The sequence below is a fragment of the Dipodomys merriami genome, unplaced genomic scaffold (genome assembly GCF_024711535.1).
Source record: "Dipodomys merriami isolate MVZ:Mamm:240054 unplaced genomic scaffold, mDipMer1.0.p SCAF_12, whole genome shotgun sequence".
Lineage (NCBI taxonomy): Eukaryota > Metazoa > Chordata > Mammalia > Rodentia > Heteromyidae > Dipodomys > Dipodomys merriami.
Genome location: NW_027202493.1, coordinates 7,697,196 through 7,721,770, shown reverse-complemented (window position 1 = coordinate 7,721,770; position 24,575 = coordinate 7,697,196). Strand labels below are relative to the sequence as shown.

Genomic DNA, 24,575 nt, shown 5'->3' with positions numbered 1-24,575 from the left:
GATTTTATAGCAATGCTCCCTTCCTCATCTTACAGAACATGAAGTAAATCAGGAGGATGAAAATGCTGATGAGCTGTCTAACAGCAGCAGAAAGTTAAGAGCATGTTTTGTGCCTGTGTGTCATAGGTGTGGTTCATTAAAGGTCAGAATGAGTGAAGTGGTAGGACACATACAAGGTAGATGTAGGTCACTATGGTCTCAAACCTCCACCCACCTTCAAAAGGAATCTTGTCCTCCTGTGGCTGTATGACTTCACAGCAGTTACTTTCTACCATCCCTAGCTCCCAGGAATAGCTGATCAGGATCCTGCTCTTTGGCAAGAATCTGTCTTTGATGGTCTGTATTTCCAGATTTGTTTATAAACTGGAAAAATCTACAAATTGTAGACCATCTGTATAAAACACTATTTGAACAAATCTGCACTCATTACCTCCCTGTAACTAGTTTCTTCACACATTCCTACAGGGAATCATCCATCCAAACCTAGTAAGCAGAAAACAGATTAGAAGTCATTTGATTCTCTGCAGGATGAATGCTGTCAACAACCTTCAGAAACATTACATTTCTGTCAAGATGACCTGTTAACCTAGGGTCATTTGGTCACAATTGGCCCCACAATGCTAATTAGAAAAATTTGTACTGATTTTGTTAAGAGTTGAATTAAACATATCCACTTTGGTGACCTCTCATAAAAATAATTTCTGAACTCAGATAAAGCATACCATTATCATATGTGTACATTGATCTGTGCTCTTTTGTGTTCTGTAATGCTTGTGGGCCACTTCTATGAGGAAGCCCTGACAGTGGCAGTGGCATGCAGTCTACTGGGAAACCTGGAAAACAGGTGGAAAGAAAGAGAGCTAGCGTTAGGGAGTAGTATGTGTACTTCTGTAATGATAAGGGGACAAATCTACATCAAGCATGCATGTGGGTATGTGTTGTTGGGCCCTCATGGCTAATGTTAAAAATATGACATGGAAAACACGTGCCCCTGGCTTCTTGTTAAAAGTAGAATCTACAGCTGGGTGCTAGTGTCTCAGGTCTATAATTCATCCATTCAGGAGGATGATAGAGGATTATGGTATGAATTCAATCTGGCAGAGAAGTATGAAAGAGTTTAAAATAACCAGCCAAATGCTTGGCTAGATGCTTGGATCAAGTGGTAGAATGCTAAGGGAAGGAAGAAAGGAGGGAAGGAAGGAAGGAAGGAAGGAAGGAAGGAAGGAAGGAAGGAAGGAAGGAAGGAAGGAAGGAAGGAAGGGAGGGAGGGAGGGAGGGAGAGAGGGAGGGAGGGAGGAGGGAGAGGAATAGGAAAGGAAAGGAAAAGACTAGGAAAGGAAAAGGAAAGGGAAGGAAAGGAGGAAAAAGAAAGAACATAGAAGCTCTGGTCCCAGTAGGTTACTACTTCTGGTGGTGACAATGGGCCTTGACCACAGCCATTTGCACAGACCTGCGGTCCTTGTTTTACCTTCGTTTCCACTTCCAGGAATCCTGACATTGGAGCTGAGTACTATGTATTCCCTAAGACCAGTTTAAGGCATTACCACAGGAAAGATTAATAAGTAAATGTGAGTTCTTGTCAATTTTCATTACAGTAGCTTGATTTTTTTTAAAAGAAGATTCATCTGTGAAATTCAAGAAAACAAAAGAAGATAGAAAGTGGTACAGCTTTTAAAGAAAGTGAGCATGAGCTCATTCCTTCAGGGAAATGAAAAACAGTCATCTCTGATCTTTAATAGACAGGCCAGGCACAAGGCTATGTTTATTACCTTGAGTGATGTCGCACTAATTTATGTGAGGACATAGTAGTTTGTAGCTGCTGGTGTAAAGAATGTGGTGGTGGGGGGATGTCTATTTATTATACTATTCTACATTAGGAGCACTTAGCTTATCAGAAATGGTTTAGACTTTCTCTAAGTAAAAAAAAACATAAATCTAAGCACATTCTGTCACTTATAAGCACAGAAATTCTGTCACTTATAAGCACAGATTTCCTCCTAAAGATCTTGTCTCTGTTACACAAATAAACTATTAGGTTACAACATTAATAGGAAAAACCCACACCTCACAGTGAAGAGTCTGCTAAGGTGTCATGGTTTACAGACATAGTTGAATTGGTTTCATGATACCACAACCACCAAACACATCTAAACATACTTGGAAAACTAGAAGCAGGCTGTGGTATATGTGCAAGGAGCTTATGGGTGGGCAATGGATGGCTTGTACAGCAGGACCAGCTCATAGGGTATTAATTAGAGTTTGTATTCTGCCCATCTCTAGTCCCATCATGGACACAGGGAATGACGTGGGTAATCTTATGGCCAAGTTTGTGCCCTGTAGGGTGCCCCCTTCTGCACCCATCATCAAACAGTTTTTCTCATTTATTGACTTTCCTCTCCAGGCTTTCCAATAAGCTTTGAACTAATGAAAACTTCTGTGGATAAGGATAAATTTGAAAGTTGCTATTCTGCAAAGCAAATAGAAAAGGGATCTTTTTAATTCAAAATGCTTTTTTCATATTCCTAATACTTTTCCTTGAATGTACCAAGTAGGATTAAAAGTAGAGTTACCACTGACAACTCAATGAACATGCTGTACTTTCTTCCAATCTCTGCATTAGTACTAGGGTTTCATCTTAAGCCTCATGCTTGCGTAACAAGTGTTCTACCAGTTGATCCATACACATAGTTGCTTGAGTTTAGGTAGGCTCTCCCTTTTGCCTGGGCCAGCCTCAGACTCATATTTTCCTACCTCTGTCTCCCCTTTACCTAGAATTACAAATGTAGGTAACAAATAAGTCCAGCCTGTTTGCTGAGATGGAGTCATGCTTAACCTTTTTCTAGGGCTGAAATTAAATCCTAACCCTGCTGATCTTTGCCTCCAGAGTAGCTGGGATTATAGTCATGTAAACACCAGACCTAGTTCATCCAATCTTTATAAATGTGTATGTGTTTGTGATTGATATTTTTGTTTGACAAACTATGATAACATTAAGCATTTGATTTTGCCTTTTAACTCTGACCTTTTTTTTGAGCATGCTATATGTTTACACTAGTTGAAATCTTAAACTTAATGCCTATATAATCCTCAATTGCACTATTGAGTCATGATTTGTTTTTAACAAAGCTTGATTATTTGGCATACTTTTCTTCCTATCTTTCTGGGTTCTTCTTTTCTTGTTAAAACAAGTGGCTAAATCCCCACTTTCATACCTGAAAGTTTGCTAAACAAGGTGATAATGACAAACAAGTACATTAGACATAGGTACTACTGCTTTAAGACTTCAGGTAGAGATTCACATTTAGGTAGAGATAAAAACAAGCTAAAGCAAGGCAGGGGTGGGGGGGTGAGGGGTCAAAGGAGCTTTCTATTTTTGAATGTGATTCTAGGCAAAGCCTAAATCACACATGATTGGAGACCTGAATGCAAGTTGGTATTGGAGTGAGGGAGATACCTATACAAGAGGCATCCTGGTCAGCAGGTATGAAGACCCTGTAGTTGGAACTTGCTGTGAACTGTTAGGAGAGGAAGGAGCCCAGTAAATTTGATGGTTTGCTCTATCTAAGCTCTTATTAGTTGGAGACAAAGGGGTACTTGGGACAAATATTAAAGTATGATAGTATATTTTATCCAACATTGTTTATCTTAGGTGTCATTAATTATTGTTGATGAATTCAATTCAGATTTAAATGCAAAACAAAATGAGACACCTTACTTCGAAATCATCTTTCAATTAGCTGTGCTAATAGTGGGTGGAAGATGATGAAAATGTCCCTGGTGCATATTCTTCTTTGTGATGTCTCTTTTTATAGTCACTGCTGTTGCTTTCTATGTTAAGCTAGAGGTTTCTTGTAACATTTCTGTGTTTTATTAAATTACTGTGCACTGATGACCAGCGCTGAGTGGTGTGATCCCAAGATGGCACTAGAGAGTGGAGATGTTTAGATGGAGAAGTAGAGGACTGGAAGCCAAGGGACATACTAAGGGAAAGGGGAGTGCTTGGTGGAGCAGGTGCTAAGGGTGTACTGCTCCTGCTTTGGGAAATGGGAAGCAGAGGGGTTCCAAGTATGTGGTCCTCAGCTGTCCAAGGAAGCAGCAACTCATCAAGGATAGGGGAGAATTGGAAGATAAAGAGGTTTCTCCATGAGCAGTATAGCAGAATAGCCATACTCAAGATGGGGGAGCTGAGCCACCCCAAAAGAAAGATGGATTCCTAGCTGAGCAAGATTCATAACCGGACCCCAGAGGGGTTCTGTGGACTCATTAGAGAAATGTCATTAATGATCAGCAAAGAAATGGATCTACCAATATGGAGTGCTTGAGAGTGAGTTTAATGTATGTGCCAATTGATTGCTCAAATTTAATGTATATGCCTAGTAATTGCTCTAATACATATTACTCTGGCCTTTCTGTGTTCTCACACCTTTATTCAATCTTGTTTAAATGCAAACATATCGACTTGAAACCTTTTCCAATGATAGTGTTCTCTTAGCACAAAATACAAGTTCAGCATATATTTGTTGATTTTCTGAGCTTCATTTTATAGATCAATTAAGGAAATATCATGGTTGTCATTGGCATTGTAATGAAATGACCTAATTGTAACCACTTCATTTCTCTCCTCCTTTGGCTTTTTATTTGTGTCCTTTTCTGACTTTTGGTTTATTAATTTGAGTATCCGTTTTTGAATGTTACCAAATTTATTCAACAGAAGGGATATGATATGAAATAAAGAAATAATATATGTCTCTTTTGAGTTATGTATTAATACATTTCTCTCCTGCACACCAGATCTGCTTACCCTCTAGTTCCACAAAAGAGTTCTTAAGATTTTAATGACTGTTAAACATCCTCTTCTTCCTATAGGTGGAATGGCTGAAAAATGAGGAACCCATTGACTCTGAGCAAGATGAGAACATTGATACCCGAGCTGACCACAACCTGATCATCAGGCAGGCACGACTCTCAGACTCAGGGAATTACACCTGCATGGCAGCTAACATAGTGGCCAAGAGAAGGAGCTTATCTGCCACTGTTGTGGTCTATGGTAAGATCAACCCAGAGGCCAGGAGTAAAGAAGGAGGGAGGAAAGTAGAGATGTAGAGGGTTGTGTTTTATTAAAATGCTCCACAAAGATCAGAAAAGACACCAAGGATAGCCCAATACAGTACTTTCTTACTTCTCCACTGGGCATAAAAGAAAATATCTGTCTGGTATAAATGTGTTGCTCAACTATTCAACACTGAATTTCTATGAGATTGTCCATGACATTTACATTCTCTTTTCAAAAGATAATAGAAAGTTGTTTGTTTTCTTCCATTGTGTTTATATTTGAAAAGCATTGAAGTGGGTAACTTCTGCTTACAACTTCTCTCAACCCAGCACTTACCCTCCCCCATCTTCCCGGGCCTGTTGCTACCCTGTTCCTCTCCCAACATATGAAACCCACCAGACACAAACATTATTATTTGCTGGCTATCTCAGGCATTATATAAAAGAAGTTCCCAGCCATTTTAGTGAATACATTTCTTTCCATAATAGAAGAGCCCTGGGATTTATTTTTTAAGCACTTAAAAGTAATAGAAATTCGAATGCTGATATTTTCTTCTTACACTCTGGGTTTTCAAGTGCTTTAGAGATCTGCTGATGAGTTCTTCCCTGTTTTTAATAATTTCCCGGCAAGGCAAACTCTCTAGGTCCTTCCTGTCACAGAGGAGGAAACTGAGGTGAGGCTCGCTGTTGATTAAAGACAAAGCAGTCCTCATGACGAGACTGTGTACCATTAGTTCCTGAATGTTCGACTCACAACACCTGGCACAGTGGCTTGCACATAGTAGGCAATCAGTAAAAACCTCTCTCCTTTTTTTTTCTCCCCTCCCCATTTTTGTCTCTCAGTGAATGGAGGCTGGTCTTCCTGGACAGAGTGGTCAGCCTGCAATGTTCGCTGTGGTAGAGGATGGCAGAAACGTTCCCGGACCTGCACCAACCCAGCTCCTCTCAATGGTGGGGCCTTTTGTGAGGGAATGTCAGTGCAGAAAATAACCTGCACTTCTCTTTGTCCTGGTGAGATATTACACAGATTCCCTTCTCCTTGTGGTCCACCAACACTGTTAAGCTGGTGCGAATCAATCTATATCACCTTCCTTTCCAAACTCATACTGGTCAAATTCTGAGACCTCGAGCCTCTGTCCAAGGTGCTGATATGGAAATCATAGTAACAGTAATGACTTGATGAAATACCTCTGCACAATATTTCTCACAGCTGCTTGTGGTTGAGCTAAGCCAGCCCCTTCTTTCCATGGGTTCTCTTGTTTTGTGGCATGTATTCGCATAGAGTAAACAAAGATTGAGTGTATTATCCTCAATCACATAAGGACAGATACAAAACTTGACCCTGCATCACCTTTAGCTTTGTCTTTATTTACAATACAACTGGCAGAGACTGCATGCTGGTGCAGTAGTGTGTATTATACATTTGGCCTATGTTTGGCAGAGACTTCATTTAGCAAATATGTCTTGTATCAGTTCTTTTGTTCATCTCCTTCTGGCTATAACCCAATTTATACAATGAGAAACAGATGAGATGGAAGATGGCTTTCTTTATGGAAAGCATATCCTCCCACTGAGAAATAAATTGATCCTGCATCTTACATTAACTTTACATGCACTGGACCAGATCCTCATTTCTGTAAATTTCAAATGTAGTTTCACTCAAAGCTAAGGTGAGGCTCTGGCCAACAGTGTATTTTTGGAGTTTCATTTTGGATCATAGTCCATAGACATTTATTGAGTGCTTACTATGTGCAAGGTACTATGCAGGATGCTTTCAAACAAAACATACCATTTAATTCTGAGTTGTGAGTTTACTGTCCCCACTTGGTACAAATGGGGAAAATGAGGCCATATAACTTACCCAGGTTGCTCATCTAATAACCAGGACAAAGATCTAGGCGTTTTGCTTCGAGTTCATTCTATTTTTTATATGACCTAGGTCCTAATTGCTTTAGTTTGAAATTGCAGTATGTTAACCCATATAAGCATTGTGAGACTATTCCTAGGAGGTAATGGGGCAATTGCCTCAAACATCTGCCCAGATCTCTAGGGTTGATTTTTAATGGAATTAAATTCAGTTTGTTCATTTATACATACAGCAACAATCTGTGATCCAAGAAATTCTACTTATGTAGGTCCTGCCATCTTGAGGTTTGACTGACCTGTTTTAGTTTAACACTAGTAGTATTTGGGGATCAGCATTTTGCTAGTTAGGGTCTTTGGGGCTTTTAGATAGTTTATTCTACCCTCTGTTCTAAACTGTCAGTCTACATGGCAGTGGCTGGTCACTGGTGGTTACTGCAGACAGTTTATATGTCCATTGAAGTTGCACTTGGGCATAAACAACAGGGAAAGAATGGATAATGATATTATTAGCCAACCCAGAGGTAGTAGTCATTCAAATGCTCACCTAAATACAGTAACCAATCCCATCCTAGAATAGCCAGAAAAGCACACCACTGCTTTTATTAGAAAAGAAACCAGGGGAAGAAGATACCTTGATCTATAGTTTGGGTTTTTGTTGTATTGGTGATTTCTTTAAAATCAAAGTCAGGATAGCAACATTCCAGTGTGTCTCCTGACAGACTCTAGATTCTTGCTGATGGTGGTCTCTGTTGTTTCCCTTTGAAGTGGATGGGAGCTGGGAAGTATGGAGCGAGTGGTCAGTCTGCAGTCCTGAGTGTGAGCACCTTCGGATCCGGGAGTGCACAGCTCCACCTCCAAGAAATGGGGGCAAATTCTGCGAAGGTCTCAGCCAGGAATCTGAAAACTGCACCGATGGTCTCTGCATTCTAGGTAACAGCTGCTGATTAAAATCTTCAGTGTTTGTGTGTGATGCTCATATATTCATATATGTCAAGAAAGAGTGGCCCGGCAGTTACTTGAGGGTAAATATGTGAAAAGGAAGACCTATCATTTGTAAGAAAATAGAAACATAAAAAGTGTTAAAAAGTAAACAAAGACAATTTTATTAAAGTTTGAGTGACTTTAACTATTTATTTCACTCTAATCAGATGATGTTATAAGATAATTTCAGAACATATTTTAAGTAATTTATTCATAGTATTTATGTGGTACCAAAGAATCAAACCCATGCTGAGCAAGCATTGTACCACTAACCTCAGAACATATTTAAGACTTTTTAAAGCTACCACTTTCAAATTTGTTGAAACATTGGTATGATCACTATAGACTTACATATCTCCCAAGAACTATGCAGCAGTATCAAGAGTTTAATAAATCTGAAGAAACCAAGAATCTTTGGCAAGTAATAGCATTGCAACTGTATCTGACAAATGGTGGAGGGAAGAGAATGATGTCTAGGGAGTTCCAAGTAGGAGCTTTGACTCATGTTGGTCCTGGGGAGTAGGAAACTCTTTAGTTCTAAGGTCACACTCATACTGTCCATGTGACTGTGTGTGTCTGGATTAGAAGGTCTAGAAGGATCAAGTTTTCAGCTTGATGCTATCTCTTGTCTGTGTTGCGACTTTGTCTACTTTGCTTACTTTCTTTGACTCCAAGTATCAAAACCATGATGGCTGCTTTAATGAAAGCTAAATAATAAAAGAACATATCTCTTTTACTTGTGGAAAGGAAAAAAAATACTCATTCGTCTTTATGAGTATGAATGTCTCTACCCACTCTCCCACTTTGAGAAGACATGTTGTATTGTTTTTGCTTGAATTCTTAAAAAAATAAGACTTGGGTTGGGTAGAGTACAGTACATTACCCACCTCACAAATGCTAGACCCCCAGCTGTGTCAAAAATGAGGCCAGAGACATCCAAATTCCTTAAAACTAGACTCCCTGTAAAATTAGTTGCTTAGGTAATATTCAGCAAACTATGCTATTCAAGGTCTCTACAAGATGACAATTGTGCTTTGTTTACTTTTCTGCATTTGTATGACAGGGCACTTTTGTTTTGAAATTTACATTCTTTTATTTATTTTATTTTATTTCCTTGTAAAGATGCTGTACAGAGTGCCTGAGCACTCTTAAAGGCAAGCACATGCTCACTACACGGATGCTTTCAGAAGAAATCTTTGTGGTACATTCATTGTTCAAAATATTTAGTGCATTGAAATAAACACTCATGAATAGGTCCTAGTTCTTTGCTGAAAACCTGCATATGCCAGACCCCAATTCAGGGGTCTAAAACAGAAGACAATGTAGCTCCCAGTGTCAATGACGAAAGAGCAGTGCTTATGTTTGTTACTAAGTCACATCTGCCGTATGCCTTCTCCAAAGTGCTTCTCTCCTCTCTCTTTTGCAAATGGAAGGAAACTGAACCTATACTCAATAGCAAGACACTTAATGAAATGGGTTTCTGACAACTCTTTAATACCAACAAAATTTTTCCTGAAACATACCTCTGAGATATGACAGTTTTTTTTTTAACATTGTAACCATGTTTTAAAATTGATGCAGTTAGAACTGCAAATTTCATGTCTTCTCAAAGAGATGACAGTATGACTATTTGGTTGCTGGTCGAATTTTAGATCATCATAGTAATCACCTTTGCTATCAACTTGTACTTAGGATAAATCTGTGGATATCTGACTTCAACTTTTAATTGACAAAGGCTTAGTCAGAGAATCACTGGTTACAGACAAACAGTGGTTAGCAGTCATGTAAGAAAGGATGGTCATCAAATGCTTAAGGATTATTTAGTTGTAGTTTTGATATGATGTAAGAGTAAGAGCCCTGTTTAGGGTTGAAGGAAATTATTGACAATAAAAATGTATTGACAAGGGGTTGGGAAGGTGGCTCCGTGGTAGAGTGCTTGCCTTGCATGCATGAGGCCCTGGGTTTGATTCCTCAGCACCACATAAGCAAAAAGAAACAAAAGCCGGAAGTGGCACTGTGGCTCAAGTGGTAGAGCACTAGCCTTGAGCTGAAGAGCTGAAGGACAGCGCCCAGGCCCAGAGTTCAGGCCCCATGACTGGACCCCCAAAAAAATGTATTGACAGGTATAAATTCCATTCTAAACTCTGAGATGATGTACTAGGTCAGGGTTTTCAAGATAAAGAGAACCCAAATGAATACATAAAGAAGGATTAAAGCTGGCTCACACAATTGGAAAATTTGTTGAGTCTAGACCTGCAGAAAAAATGTCTTAATGCAAGTCCAAGACTTCTTGAGAACCATGAAGACTTGATATACAAGATCAAAGTTCAACTGTCAAGAAAAGGTGATATTCCAGTGGAACAACTTTAGGTACAAGAGTTCTTTCTTATTTAGAGGAGGGTCAGCTTTTTGTTTTTTCTAGGCCTTCAACTGATTAAATGAGGCCCACTTACAATATAGTGTTCAATCTACTCTACCCACTCTGCTTTTTTAAAAATTGTTAATATTATCTGGCTCTGATGGCTCAAGCTTCTAATCCTAACTATTTACGAGACTAAGACCTAATGATCTAGGTTTGAAGTCAACCTGGGCAAACAAATCTGCCAGACTCTTATCTCAAATTAACCAGTGTAAAGCCAACACAGGACACATGGCTCAAAGTGGCAGAGTACCAGTCATGAGCACAAAGGCCAAGGGAGAAAGTGAGGACGCGAGTTCAAGCCCAGTACTAGCACGCACAAAAAATGTTACTCTTACTCAATAACAACCAAAGCCATGAGCACTCCATGCTTCAGTCAAGATGACACAGATTACCCATCATAGATTCATATGTACTAGCGAAGTTCAAAAGGCCACGCAGAGACCAGAGTTCAGGAAGTGGCTTTAAGTACACTGTTGTAGTGAACATTGGCTGTGTGTGCTTTTAGTCACACATAATTAGATGCCTGAACATGTCAATGTGTGAGTATAATGCATCTTGCTCAATGTCATCACTGTGTAATCATTCTCTTTGATTTCTCTCAACCCCACCCATCCCCTCAGGATCTCTGGATCTCAGGATCTCTTCCCTTCCTATGCAATGAAAATGCAATGTGAACATTTATTTCTATTCATCTATTCATTTCTTCCATTTGCTTTTCCACTTAGGCAATGGTTTGGTATAACCTTTGTCTGCTTATAATATGCATTTCAGGGTTGCCAGGAAATATGACCATGACTAAAGACAATGGTAACTAAACTTTTTTGAGAGAGAAAAAGTTAAGTCTATGAAATCATAGAGGTGAATGGAAACTATGTATCAGTGAGAAATGTTTATAATGCCAGGATGTATTCCAGCTTTCGAGTCAGAAAAATGGCTACCAATGTGTCCAAACCAAGTACCATTTCACTGTCTACAAAGGAAGCAGTGAACAACGATCCAGTAAAATAATGCCAGTGTGCTCTGTTTCTTGCCAGTACTGGACAGAGTGCTTTGGGTGAAATACTGTGCTCTTGGGAGAGCTCCAATGAAGGAGTCTTTGATTAAAAATAGCATTTGGCAAAAGCTTTATAGAGCAGTAGCTTTGCTGAAGGATCTAGGTCATGTTACAATTTGGGAATTTCCTTCATCCTAATTTTTTCTCCTTTCTGCCAAACATGACCCTACAGCAATTCCTCTGTTCCTACTTTCTCTTAGAAGTTTGACAGTGACCTTGCTCAGCTCTCAGATGACCTATAACGCTGTGGTTTTATTTAGCTTTCAACAAAAACATCTGGAGGGATGTCCTTTACTTCAAGTTGAAGCTGCCAACTCTGAATGATGACTTTAATATTTGGGTGTGATTGTTACTTGGTCACTTGTGACTGAGCTCAGAACCTCAGTGAGATGCCATCATAGATAGCAGCTACATCTAAATGCTCTCAACTAGAAAATAAATGCACCAAGACTGAGGAAAACTAAGATGAGACTTTTTTTTTAAATCTTACTGAGAGCAGTCAGGCTATGGATGCAGACTTCACAAAGAAACAAAACATCCAAGGCCATGATGCTTGAACAAGAAAGATAATTGTGGATGTTACTGTCAAGAAAACAAGAACTTGTGCATCTGTGTTTTCTGAGTTCAAATACTTGAATCTGGGAGATATCTGACCACAATCCTTTCACCTGACTAAACATAACAGCTGCTGTGCTATGAGAATCACAGCCAGGGTTAAAGAATATATGTATGCCTTGTGGACAGGAAAGGAAAGGTGAAGACTGCAGGGGCTTAGTTTGATCTTGGGGAATAAGGAGTAGAAGATGCCTTCTCCCTTCTCTTTATTCTTGTAGAAAGAAAACTGAGGGCTTTAGTTTGAGCAGATGAAATGGATCTGCTTCAGAAGGGATTAGTGCAGAGGCCTGTGGTGTGACTAAAGCCAGAGAAATGCCACGGGGGCTTGAACAACAGGAAATCTTCAAGGCTGAGCTACCTGAGAGCTAATATGTCCTTCTTGCCAAGAAATAGCATAGGTCAGTCCAGCACTGACAAGGAAGTAACTGAAATATCAGTGAAATGGGGATTTGTTTTCATTTCTAATGGGCACATTGATAAGAAAAGGTTGAATTAACACATCAAGAGTAATACTATCTGTACAATAGCAGGTTCAAATAAGCACCCCTATGCTATATCTAGTAATCTATCCACATTGTCTATTGAGCATCTAAAGTGACCCAGTGAAATCACCTGAAAAAATGACCCTGCAATCACATGAAGATAATGGTTGCTTTGATAGGCATTTTCTTTCTGATCATTCTTAAGTCTTGTTGTTATCTGTTACAGTAACTACCAGAGTCTCTTCTCCAGATTTCTTGGGGAATGAGTAGAAACACTCAGATCATCTGAAACAACTCTTATCAGTTTTGGGTATTTTTTTTTGGTAGTGGTTTTATGGGACATATATTTTGTTTTTAGAATTCTAACACAGAGGTGTCCTTTCAGCAAAACAAAATGAGTCAGTTCCTTTTTCTTTTTATTTTTTGACGGTCATGGGGCTTGAATTCTGGGCCTGAACTCTGTCCCTCCGCTCTTCAGCTCAAGTCTAGCACTCTACCACTTGAGCTATAGCACCACTTCCAATTTTCTGGTGGTTTATTAGAGATAAGAGTTTTACAGACTTTCCTGCCTGGGCTGGCTTTGAACCACAATCCTCAGATCTCAGCCTCCTGAGTAGCTAGGATTACAGGCATGAGCCACCGGCGCCCATAATCAATTCCTTTCTTTGGACAAAGATTCAGAAATCATACTTAACTTAAATTTTTGTTGGATAATTTCATACTTTAGAACAAGCTGTTCTGCACAATTACCAAATTATAACAAAATCCCTACATAGAAAAGAAATGAACAAGATACCATACTAACACAATGAATTCTTATGATATCATATGATATCAAGCAGTAGAATACTGCTTTAAAATTCTCCCAAGTTATTTTAATGTGAAAAAAACACCTGTTCTACTCATAGCACATAGTAGGTGCTCCATTTTATGTAAAGATATTTCCTACAAATAGGAAACATTCCATTTTACATAACAAACAACTGATGAATTCTGAATTGCCTTTATGAATACTATACAGCAAATGTGGATATAATAATGCAGACCCACAAGAGCAATAATAATAATAATAATTGGACATATATCCAGTCTTTAGAAACTTAGCAACAATCTCTCCTTCAAGTCTCATTAAGCATTTTCTCATTTGGGGATTTCATAAGACCAGTGAATACCAAATTTAACCAGTGTCAAGTGGCTTAGGACTCAACTTTCACATTATACTTTATTTTAAAAGAACATGAAACCCAGATAGCTCAACACTCATGTGTTGTATTTAAAATATTCTCTAACATTCTACAAAGCTAAGACTACCTTTTTGGTTTTTCTTCCTTTCTTTTATACCTATGATAAGAACACTTGTACTGAAGTACCATACCGCATCATGTGAGGGAAAGGTAGGAGCATAAAACAAAAGATAACCATATAAACAGATTACCATAATATCTTTCCCTTGGTCACTCACCAACTACAGGTTTTTGTTTTTATGTTTTGTAACTAGAAAGATAAAAATAACTGATGTTTTTTTTTTTTTCAACATAACTCCTCTTCCATGGAGATTGGTCTTCATCCACTGGTCCATGATTGATGTGGACTATGAGAGTCATGAAAGTCTATGCCCTTCTTTTCAGACAGTTGTGACGCAGTTTAGATGCCTTTTGTTATCTGGTACCTTTCACTTTTACCAACTGCTTCTTTGTACTTCCTCCTGGGTCTGTGTTGCCTGTACATAGTCAGAACAGAATAATTTGGTAAATAATTGCCTTCTCAGGTAAAATGGATCAAGACCATTGTTCTGCCTGTGTATTTCCTCCTCTTCTAATTTCTATTTCCTGTTTTCATCTTCTTCCCTCCCTCCTTCCACATATTTCCTTGTCTTCTACTTGTGGTCTTTTCCTGGGATTAGTCAGGAAGCGCTACATTGTACTTTAGAAACAAAGTCTGGTGGGTTGTTTAGCTCAACTCCTTCTTGATAACTTTGTTCATTTTATGAGCATAATCAAAATAAAACTTGTATGGTAGAAAAGGAAGGACTATAACTAGATTGGGGCAGCTGGAGGGCAGGATGCTTGTACCACCTAATTCCATTCACTGGGGGCTGGGGCAGGGCGGGGGGCGGGGAGGGAAGGGACAAACAATGTAGTAAAATATAAGAACAAGAAATCAAAGAAAAGAAAAGAAACTTCAACAGGTTCCAGTAACCAAGCTGAACTGAAGTTTTAAACTAACTTGAAAACATTTCTTTTGCAATTGAAGTGGTAGTCCTAGAACCCAAACGCTGAAAGGCATTCAAATGCATTGCAAAGAAAAGAGATCTTTTCAGATGGTGTTTCCAGGAAGCATGGGAGACAGTGACTGAAAGCCAGGAGTGGAGCAAGTACAAAGGATAAGCTTCCACCACTTTCTCTGTGTGCACTAGAGCTGTGTTGGAATGCAGAGCAAAAGTAACTAACATTCCACAGCTCTCTGTGAGGGGAACCTGATTATTCTCTTTTTTGGGAGATTAGAAATGCATGTGAACCTTGAATTGGAATAAATGAATAAATGTAGCCCAGTGGACTTGAACATCCATCCTATAGATAAAAGATAGGTTGAAGAGTCAGAGCTCTGTGTCCAGATTGCTTGAGTGTTAATGATGATTGCAATACTATGAGCTGTTAAATTCTGAATCAGTTTTTTATTAACTTGCTAAGCCTACATGTGCTTTTCTAAAAAATATAGAAATTGTAATATTTCTAACTGATTAGGATTATTGGTATTTTATGTTCTTCCTTGTGGTTGTGTTTTCTATTTTTTTCTATAATGGCTAATGTACTACTTTTTGCCATAATAATATATATCAAATGGCTTTAATTAAAAATCTAATTTTTCTTAAAAAATTGCATCTGATAGTGTCTTTTTTGCAAAAATGCATGTTAAACCCTTAGCATGCACAGAAAGCTCTTCATTTGTATAAATACTACTAATACCTACTGTACTCTGTGTGTGTGTGTGTGTGTGTGTGTGTGTGTGTGTGCGCTCACGCGCATGCGCTCTAATATAAGGATTCTTATGGCAGAAAGAAAATATTTCTCATGTTATGCTACAATACCAACAGTGTGAAATTTTAGATATTGCTGCTAAAATACTTCCTAATAGATCTGGCTAAAACAGTGTTTCTAATGAAATAAATTGTACTTGTCATTAAAATACACTGGAGACACAGAATGCATTCATTATGCAAACCGATTCTGAGAAGTAAAAGAGTTTAGGAGAATCCTAATTGTTCTCAAGAATTCTTAAAACTTACTGTCAGAAGAAAAAGCTTCAGTATCTATTGCTTGCAATTCTAATAAGTAGGTGAATGAACTCTGCTCTATCTTCTGACATGTAGAAATGCACCAGTCCTGAATGCACCAATCTTAGCTCTCTTCAGAAGCTAAGCACAGTCAGTTTTGATTAATATTTGAATGGGAAGAAAAGATAAATTATAAGGACACAACCAGTCCTAAAATTTTTTTAGCTAGTAGTTAAAAACAATCCAAGGAGAAGCCTTAGGAGAGAGAAAGTGGGAAGACCAAGGGTTCTGAATGATCCATAGGTGAGAAAAATCATTACTAACAACAAGAACAAGATGTATATGTTTCTCTCATTTATAAGAAATACACTCATTAGAGTGCTTGTATGTGATCAGGGAGGGGGACATACATCACATACATAATATAACTATAATAACAAGCCCTGGATCTACACAGCAACCTATAGGTGTCAGGACTGTCCTGTTGCTAACAGTTCTGGAATGGTCTATAACTATTTTATTCTGTACTTCAGGAACCCAAGATTAGTAACGTTGTCAATTTTAAATGGTCAATAGGTTTGGCTGTCAATCATTCCAAAGTCCCTTCTCGACAGGAAGTTTCCAACATTTAGAATCTGTGAAGTAAAGAATTAGTTCTTTGATATACAGATTCTACTTTTGCAGTTTAATTAATTCAGGATTCAACAGCACAAACTCTGGGTATGACATATTAGTCTGGACTAGAGAAAGATTTAATGTCTAAGATCATAGACTGGTTTGGCTATAAAAGAAATGGCAAGAACCCAATCAGGGAAGTGATTTAAAATCAAGTAATCTACTCTTGTAAAATAAAATATTCAGTGGCCTCTGGGGTGTGCTGAGCAAAGCAAGTTTAATAGAGATAGAGGATAGTTCTTTGTTTTGATTCTACCCTGGCTCCTTAAATTACAGATTAAACAGCCATGTCTCTTCAAGATCATTGAAAGAGGTGATATATAATGCAAAGATACAAACATCATCAATAGACATTATCATTTAGTTTCATTAACCCTGATCTTTTCTGCCCCAAATGGTATTATTATAATAAGAAAAGACACACCCTTGCTACCTGTGCTTGGTATGTGATATGATTACTGTTTGCTGCAACAGAAAACTGACGTGTTTATGTTGAAAAATATTGTGCATAGGAAAAAATCTTTGAAGAAAAAGTCTGAGGTTCCATTTCAGTGATTGGGTAATGATCATGTGACCAGGGACAGTCTCATGACATTGGACAATGTATAAAATGAGGAATGTGAACAAGATGGTCTATATTTTTCTTCCAAGCCTAAAATTTGAAATCATTGTAATTTTTTACTTTCAATGTAGCTTTCCTCTATGTGTAGAAATGTACACATAAATACACATACAAATATGTGTGTGTGTGTGTGTGTGTGTAGTGTATGTGTGTGTGTGTGTGTGTGTGTGTGTGTAATGTGAAAATACCACCGATGCCAATGCTTCTGAATAGTGGTCTTTTTAAAAGCTGGTTTTGAGAAGTTTATCTGATTGCTTTTTTTTTTTTTTTTGGCGGTCATGGGGCTTGAACTCTGGGCTTGAGCGCTGTCCTTGTGCTCTTCAGCTCAAGGCGAGTGTTCTACTACTTGAGCCACAGCATCACTTCCAGCTTTCTAGTGGTTTATTGAAGATAAGAGTCTCATGGACTTTCCTGCATGGGCTGGCTTTGAACTACAATCCTCAGATCTCAGCCTCCTGAGTAGCTAGGATTATAGGCGAGATCCACCAATGCCTGGCTGTACAGAGCAAGTGAGAACTTTTAGATATGAAACAAATGCTCTTTCCCAATAAAAGATGTCTCCACTTTCTTTTGGGTACTGACTCATCAAACTCAGACCATTCATTGTTCACTTTTTTAAGAAGTCAACAATGCCTAGAAATTTATACAGGATTAGGGACATAGCGCAAGCCATGAGCAAGCAAACCAAGCCCAAGTTCCGAGTTCAAGCCTTTGAGTTCAAGGCTTGCTACCAGTATATATGTGCATGCATGCACATGCAAACACAGTAATTCATGTAATCCTAGAAAATTTATGGTCTGAGCCTTTCTACTGCTTATGATAGAAATAATGTAGAAGATTTAGCACTGATTCTTTTGACAGAAATTTACAGAGTACCTACTATATTCCATTTATGGTTCTAGGAAATAGGAATAGGAGAACAAGCCAGACCTGTGAAAGAAGTTGAATCGGTTACTTGCTTAAGGCCTGAAGAAGCATGAAAAGCAAACTCAGGAACCTTGGTTCTCAAGATCTCTTTAAGAAGTTTTGTTTTGTTTTGTTGTAAACCAGCCTTGGTAGCCTGCCCAGAGCAGTTGTCAATTGTTTCCTCAGCAATTAGTAAACAGCCATGATAACAACCACCCTGAACCCCCATCATCTGTTCCCTCTTCAGAATTATCTATGTTTAGTAACTAAAGGGTCAAACTTGACATAGCAGGAAGCCAATATCACAGTCAAGGCACTTACAGAGAGGATTGTTTCCAACTTTATTGAAGTATAGCTGACAGTTAAAGATGGATACATTTATGTTATATGACTGGAAGATTTGCTATATGAGTTCTTGTGAAATACTCATCATCAGGTAATTAGCCTACCCATCACCTCACATAGCATCCATTTTGTTGAATATAGGGTGAGAACATTCAATATCTGCCTTCCTAGCAAATTTCAAAGGCACAAAAGAATATGAATTAATCATATTGCTGTATATTAGCCCTCCAGAGCTGCTTTATTCTGTTAAAATAAAACTTTGCACATCTTCACATACATCCACTCCTACTTTCTACCTCATGTCGAGCAACTATCATTGAGTTTAGCATTTGAGGTCTGCATAAAAGTAAAATCATGCAGTTTGGTACTTGAATCATTGACTTTGTGTCTCCAGTTCCCTGCATGTTATTGCAAATGACAACATACTCTTCTTTTTAAAAGCTGAATGCCTTTTCATTATATATAACACATTTTCTTTATCCACTCACCCATCAATGGGCATTTAGGTTGTTTCCATATCATGGTCCTCATGAATAATGATGAAATAAATGTTGCACAGTGGACATCTTTTCAAGATACACTTTGATAGATTTTTAAAATAATTTCAGAATGTTTTGTATGTCTCTTCTCTCTTTAAATGGGCCCCATGACAATAATCAATAAGTTATCCTTGAAGGTTTAATTATAGGCTTGGGACATATTTGTTCCATTTTAAATGTGCATCCATTTCTTTTCCAGATCAAGGCTAGGGTTCCACTGTAAAGAATTCAGCAGAGAGTAAAAGGATTTTAATATGTATCTTTTCATAGAACCAAGTTGAAAACATTATATTTTCTTAGTTTTAAGACGTCCTGTTAATGTCTAATAGATATACACTTTAGAAAGTGTTTGCACCAACCCACAAATATGTTTATTCCGTATAGCCATTCCAGAAACAAACTCAAACATGGAATTGATGTGTCTGTATTTGATATTGGATCTTTGCCTGGCTGATTTTAGTGAACACATAATCTCTTTGTCTATCTGTATTGTTGCATTTAATCCTATTTATGGTTGAGTAGTACTGCATTGTGCCACATTGTTGCACATAGGTGCCACAAAAAAAAATGACTACCAGATGTTGTGGAAAGTAGGGTGATGGGAGAAGTCACCCATCATGTACAGTATTTAGTAGGGAGGAGGAATAAGTTGTGGTGTCTATTGATGATACCTAGCCATGCTGAAGTGTATATTTCAAAATAGCTGGAAGAGAAGATTTCTAATGTTCTTCCCAGAAACAAATAACACATTTACATTAATGATCATTAGACAGTATGTAATGTGTAATTATAAAACTATATGTCAGTCAAAAATAAAATTTTAAATATAATGACAAAAGTTATGGGAATTTTAATTATTTAACACATAAATATAGGAGGCCAGTTTTTAAGGGTACTTACATGTCTTATATCAAAAGTGTAAAGAAAGAAAGAGGACAGCTCTATCTCCGGAAGTGTTAGTAGTGACATGCTTTGGCTGAGGGTGATGCTATAAGGTCATTGTGTGAGAAATTATAAGATTGAGCCATCTGTTGTGGTACTCTCCTGAAGTCACCTAATTAACACAACAGGATATCACATGGTTCTTCGGTGGAAGATGTCAGCAGAACTGTTTGACACTTACTGATGCACATGAAGTTTTATTCAGGTGTGTGCTGTTACTGTTTAGCTCTGAAATTCCAGAAATCCATCCAGATTTTTCTGGAAAAGGCTATCATTCCTCAAGAGATTTCACCAAGGGGAAGATACTAGGTGTTTGTCCTAGACATATACTAGTTATTGCAAATAAGGGAACCATGGGACCTATGTTTCTTTGGGCCTGGCTTACTTCACTTAATACATTTTTTCCAAGTCTTTTCATTTTCTAACAAATGGGGAGATGTCATTCTTTTTGATGGAGGCATAGTATTCCAATGTATATACCACATTTTCTTGATCCATTCATCTACTGAGGGGCATCTGGGTTGGTTCCATATCTTAGCTATGGTAAATAATGCTGCAGTAAACATAGTTTTGCTAGTAGCTTTAGTATAGTCTTGGTTGTGATCATTTCGGTAAATGCCCAAAAGTGGGATTGTTGGATTTTAGGGGAGTTCTATGTGGAGTCTTTTGAGGAACTTCCATACTGCTTTCCAAAGTGGTTGAACAAGTTTACACTCCCACTAACAATGCAGAAGGGTTCCCTCAAATGATCATTTCTGAAGTTATGAAAAAGACTACAACAACAACAAAAAAGCTTTAATTGACAAGTAATGCTAAATAAGATATAAACTATCCAGAGAGAAGAGTGATGGATACCAATGGAGTAACAAGAAAAGATTTCAAATAGGTATCAGAAATTGATCTGTACCTCAAAGGCAGAAAACTATTATGTTGGAGGTTTAGAAGGAGAAGGAGATCCCAGGAGAGGATCCTCCTGGACAAAACTTTGAGATTACGCTGGATGGTTAATAGCTTTATCACACAAGTATGTGGATGCAAGTTGAGGTGCTCAAAACAATAAGCTATATTTAGTGCAGTGGGACTCATGAATACTAGAACATAAATCAAGGCAAAACAATGCCAGGCATTAGTAATTCAGGTAGGCCAACTAGCTGACACAAAGAATGGACAGAAAGCTGGATTATTCTACAGACCTTAGAATCAAGTCCTAAACAATATAAAGGAGTGGAAAAAACTTTAAAAAAATAAAACAATACCAAGATAAGTATTCAAGTGTTTTTTTTTCTTTCATGTGATTGTTTCTAACATATTTATAAGATTATTTCTTTGTTGCTTTGTATGTCCCTCCCTCACGGTATAACTCCTGCTTTCACTGTAGTTGATGTTGGTATAATTTGTGGAGGGGAAGGGAAAAAACAAATCATTTAAATAGGGATACAGGTGGACCCATTGCAACAATGAGATGTACAAGTCGTTATGTTGAAAATGAACTTTACAACTTTGGTGGGTGGGGGGAGGATCGGGTCGGGGGTGGGGAGGTATAGGAAGGGATGGGAAGGGGAAACAAAGGAAGAGGCAACAATACTTAATAAGAAATATACTTATTATCTTGACCATGTAATTGTTAACCCCTCTGTACGGTACTTTCACAATAAAAAAAAATCAAACTAGGAAGGTGGCTCAGTGGTAGAGTGCTTGCCTTGCATGCATGAGGCCCTGGGTTCAAGTCCTCAGCACCACATAAGCAAAAAGAAAAAGCCAGAAGTGGCGCTGTGGCTCAAGTGGTAGAGCGTAGCCTTGAGCTGAAGAGCTGAGGGACAGCGCCCAGGCTCAGAGTTCAGGTCCCACGACCGGACCCCCCCCAAAAAAAATTTAAAAATGTTATCAATAAGGAAGGGAATAATTACAGTATTCTTTTTAAATAAAATGTAATAAATAGGTTAGTACACTTTGACTCTAATGACATTTGAATTGCTGAAGAGTTATATTGTGAGAATGTTAGTGGTCCTATTTCTGAATCTTAAAGGCCACATAGACTCTGATAAAAAAAACAAATCTGCATAGAGTTCAAAATCAATGAGTGCAGACCTCTAATCATCAATATCAAAAGCTTTTTGGAGCCACCCTGCTGTATGGAGTATAGGGTGAAACTGGCATCCATCTGTTTATGCAGGCGGGCTTTCCTCAGACCAGGTCTCCAGGATGTGGACTGCCTGCAGCTGGACATATTTGTTGCATATGGAGGCTGGATGTTGTTTGGGTGGGTAATAGTACAGTTGGGAATAGCTCTCAAGAACAACAGATACCATGGAAATTCTTTAAAAGCATCAGAAATAAACCAGGAAGCCAAAAACTAAAAGTCGAACAGAACGAACCATCACCAAGCATAAAATGTAAATTGTTTTCAACTCTTCCTTCCCCCACCCTTTTCACAGATATTTACCTCTACACATGTACAGACACAAAGGAATATTTGCATTACAGTAATTAACTACAAAAGCAGACTGTAGAACAATTTATTTAAGACTGTTTGTTGTAGGTAAACATGATAAATGACTGCTCATTTCTTATAGTTTCATACTGATATATTGATCATTTAGCTGAATGCATATAAATATATGCATATATATATATATATATATATATATATATATATATATATATAAAACCTACCCTTGTACATATAACTTAACTCTTGGTAGGCCATAATGGATTTTCCCCTTTGTGCTAGTCTTTATATTAATAGGTGTCTATTAAGCATGTAGATACTAAAAATGGTGTTCAAAGAAAAATATGATGATTTGAAGCTCTATTTAAAAATCACTTTTGAATCTTTAACTTATAAATGCACAAAAAGATCGTCACACAGGGCAATAATGGCATAATTCCCCATCTCTCAGAAGGGAACATTTCAGTACAAGATCAACCCTGAGAAACTGTTGTGGTTTCCTCTAGCTTATACTTAGGTGTCACTGGCTCAAGCTTGCAACATTTCTCTGCCTGCCAGATAGAAAAGAGACCCAGTCTCTATGCAACAGCTACCCTAAGACCCCTTAAGGAAGCAGAAACTAACAGGAGTTGACTGCACAGAGTCCCAGATTTCTTGCTAAGAAGTGGTAATAATCACAAAAACACAAACCCCAATTAATCAAAGTCTCTTGGAGCAGGTTTCAGGCATAGGTATTTATTTTAAAAAGCTCCCCTGGTGATTTCAGCGTGCAGCCAACATTAAGAAGCATGGCCCTAATGGATTCATTTACTAAGGGGTCATGTGAATATGGCCTTTGGAGAGAGGTAAAATTAAAAGTGGAGAGGATTTGGTTGTTTCATGGCTTTGAACCTTAGGATAAAATGATTCTGCAGACAGATTTAAAGAATGTGAAGCATGGGGTGAGCAGTGTTTGCAAAACTAGACAGGTCAGAGGGTGACCCTTCCTAGTGCTCATAGTTGAACAATGTCAGATCAGACATTTCCAGTTGGGAAAATGCTCTGTGTTGGCAACTTAGCTGCCCAGGCACAGTTATGTCACAGAACATAACAGAACCCAGTTCTGATTCTGATGCTAAGGTTGAGTATAAACACTTTCCTAAATAAGGGTGTACACTAACAATGCAGGTCCTGCTGGACCTCTCCATGACAAATCCTACTTTTGGAAATGATGTTTAATGGGTTTGTGTAGGATATCATTTCTTGACATCCAGTTGAGAACTTCTTCTGGCTTCTGGGACCTTCCCTTCTCTTACACAGCAAAGTATTTATCATGGCATCATAATAGCAGAGACACAAGCTTATCTTCAAGATACACAAAACTGTAGTAGAATTTCTGGTTTGGAATGAGGTTGACTTTAAGCAGTAGCACAAGTAGTTATTTGAATATCTGATAAGGATTGGCATGATCATCATCACATGTTGTAATTACATCAATACCTTCCATTTTTTTAATTTATTGATATAAAACATGTGCTAGACTTATGTTCCATTGGCTTCCTATTTACCATGCACAATCTTCTCCTGTCAAGGACAGGTTTATTCCTAGTTTCCTGCAGAGAACACTGATGTTGCACAGAGAGACTGTAAACAATCCAAGGTTTAAATCCAGTTTTGAGCCCAAGAGTCCGGACCCCTTGTAATGCCACATGGTCAATGGCTTGGGTCACCAATTTGATCACAGGGCAAAATGCTTCAGTCCTGCCTTGTATGCACTTGTGGGTTGATTTCTTTCCTGGAACCTTAGCCTTAGGGTTTTTGGCCACAATACAATTTCTTCTTCAAAGCTTTACCCAGTAGAATGCTACCACCCCAAGTTTTTCATAGCCTAGCTGTATTTGATTTATTTTTCTGGAGAGCGGTTATATATCTCACCTGTTTTTAATGGATTTTCATTTTGCTACCTGGCATAATCTTCCATTCCTGTGGTTCAGAAGGAAGAAAATACTGTTAGGCTCAGCCAGAGTTCAAAACAGATGTTCTACATGTCTCCTTCCATGGTTGTAGCAATGCATCACTTTCATACACTGTAGCCTGGGCCTGCCAGCATCGCTGTGTCCATGCCAACTGCTTTCAGATACCATGCAATAAGCAAAAACTGAAGTTAGGTTAAACCCACCAAAGTCATTTCATTCTAATTCTTGAGTGCATTAGCATCTGGACTTCACAAGGTGCCACCTGCTCTCTGGAAATCTAGGACTATACAATCTGCACAGTTAGGGAACACAAGTGTACTGTTGTAAGAAACCTTGCTGTGTGGAAATCTGATATGACCTGATAAATGTAAGCAGGTGATGTCTTTTATGGAGAAT

The 24,575-nt window shown here is 38.2% G+C and overlaps 1 protein-coding gene across 3 annotated transcripts in view; it reads left to right on the top strand.

Moving 5' to 3' along the window:
- The window catches only part of Unc5d (unc-5 netrin receptor D), a 586,279-nt gene that overhangs the window by 470,197 nt on the left and 91,507 nt on the right, over positions 1 to 24,575 (top strand). For all 3 annotated transcript variants that reach the window (XM_070016201.1, XM_070016202.1, XM_070016200.1), the window contains exons 5-7: positions 4,867 to 5,047; positions 5,896 to 6,063; positions 7,684 to 7,848. In XM_070016201.1, the coding sequence (XP_069872302.1) occupies positions 4,867 to 5,047; positions 5,896 to 6,063; positions 7,684 to 7,848 (514 nt within the window). The remainder of the gene's footprint in view (positions 1 to 4,866; positions 5,048 to 5,895; positions 6,064 to 7,683; positions 7,849 to 24,575) is intronic.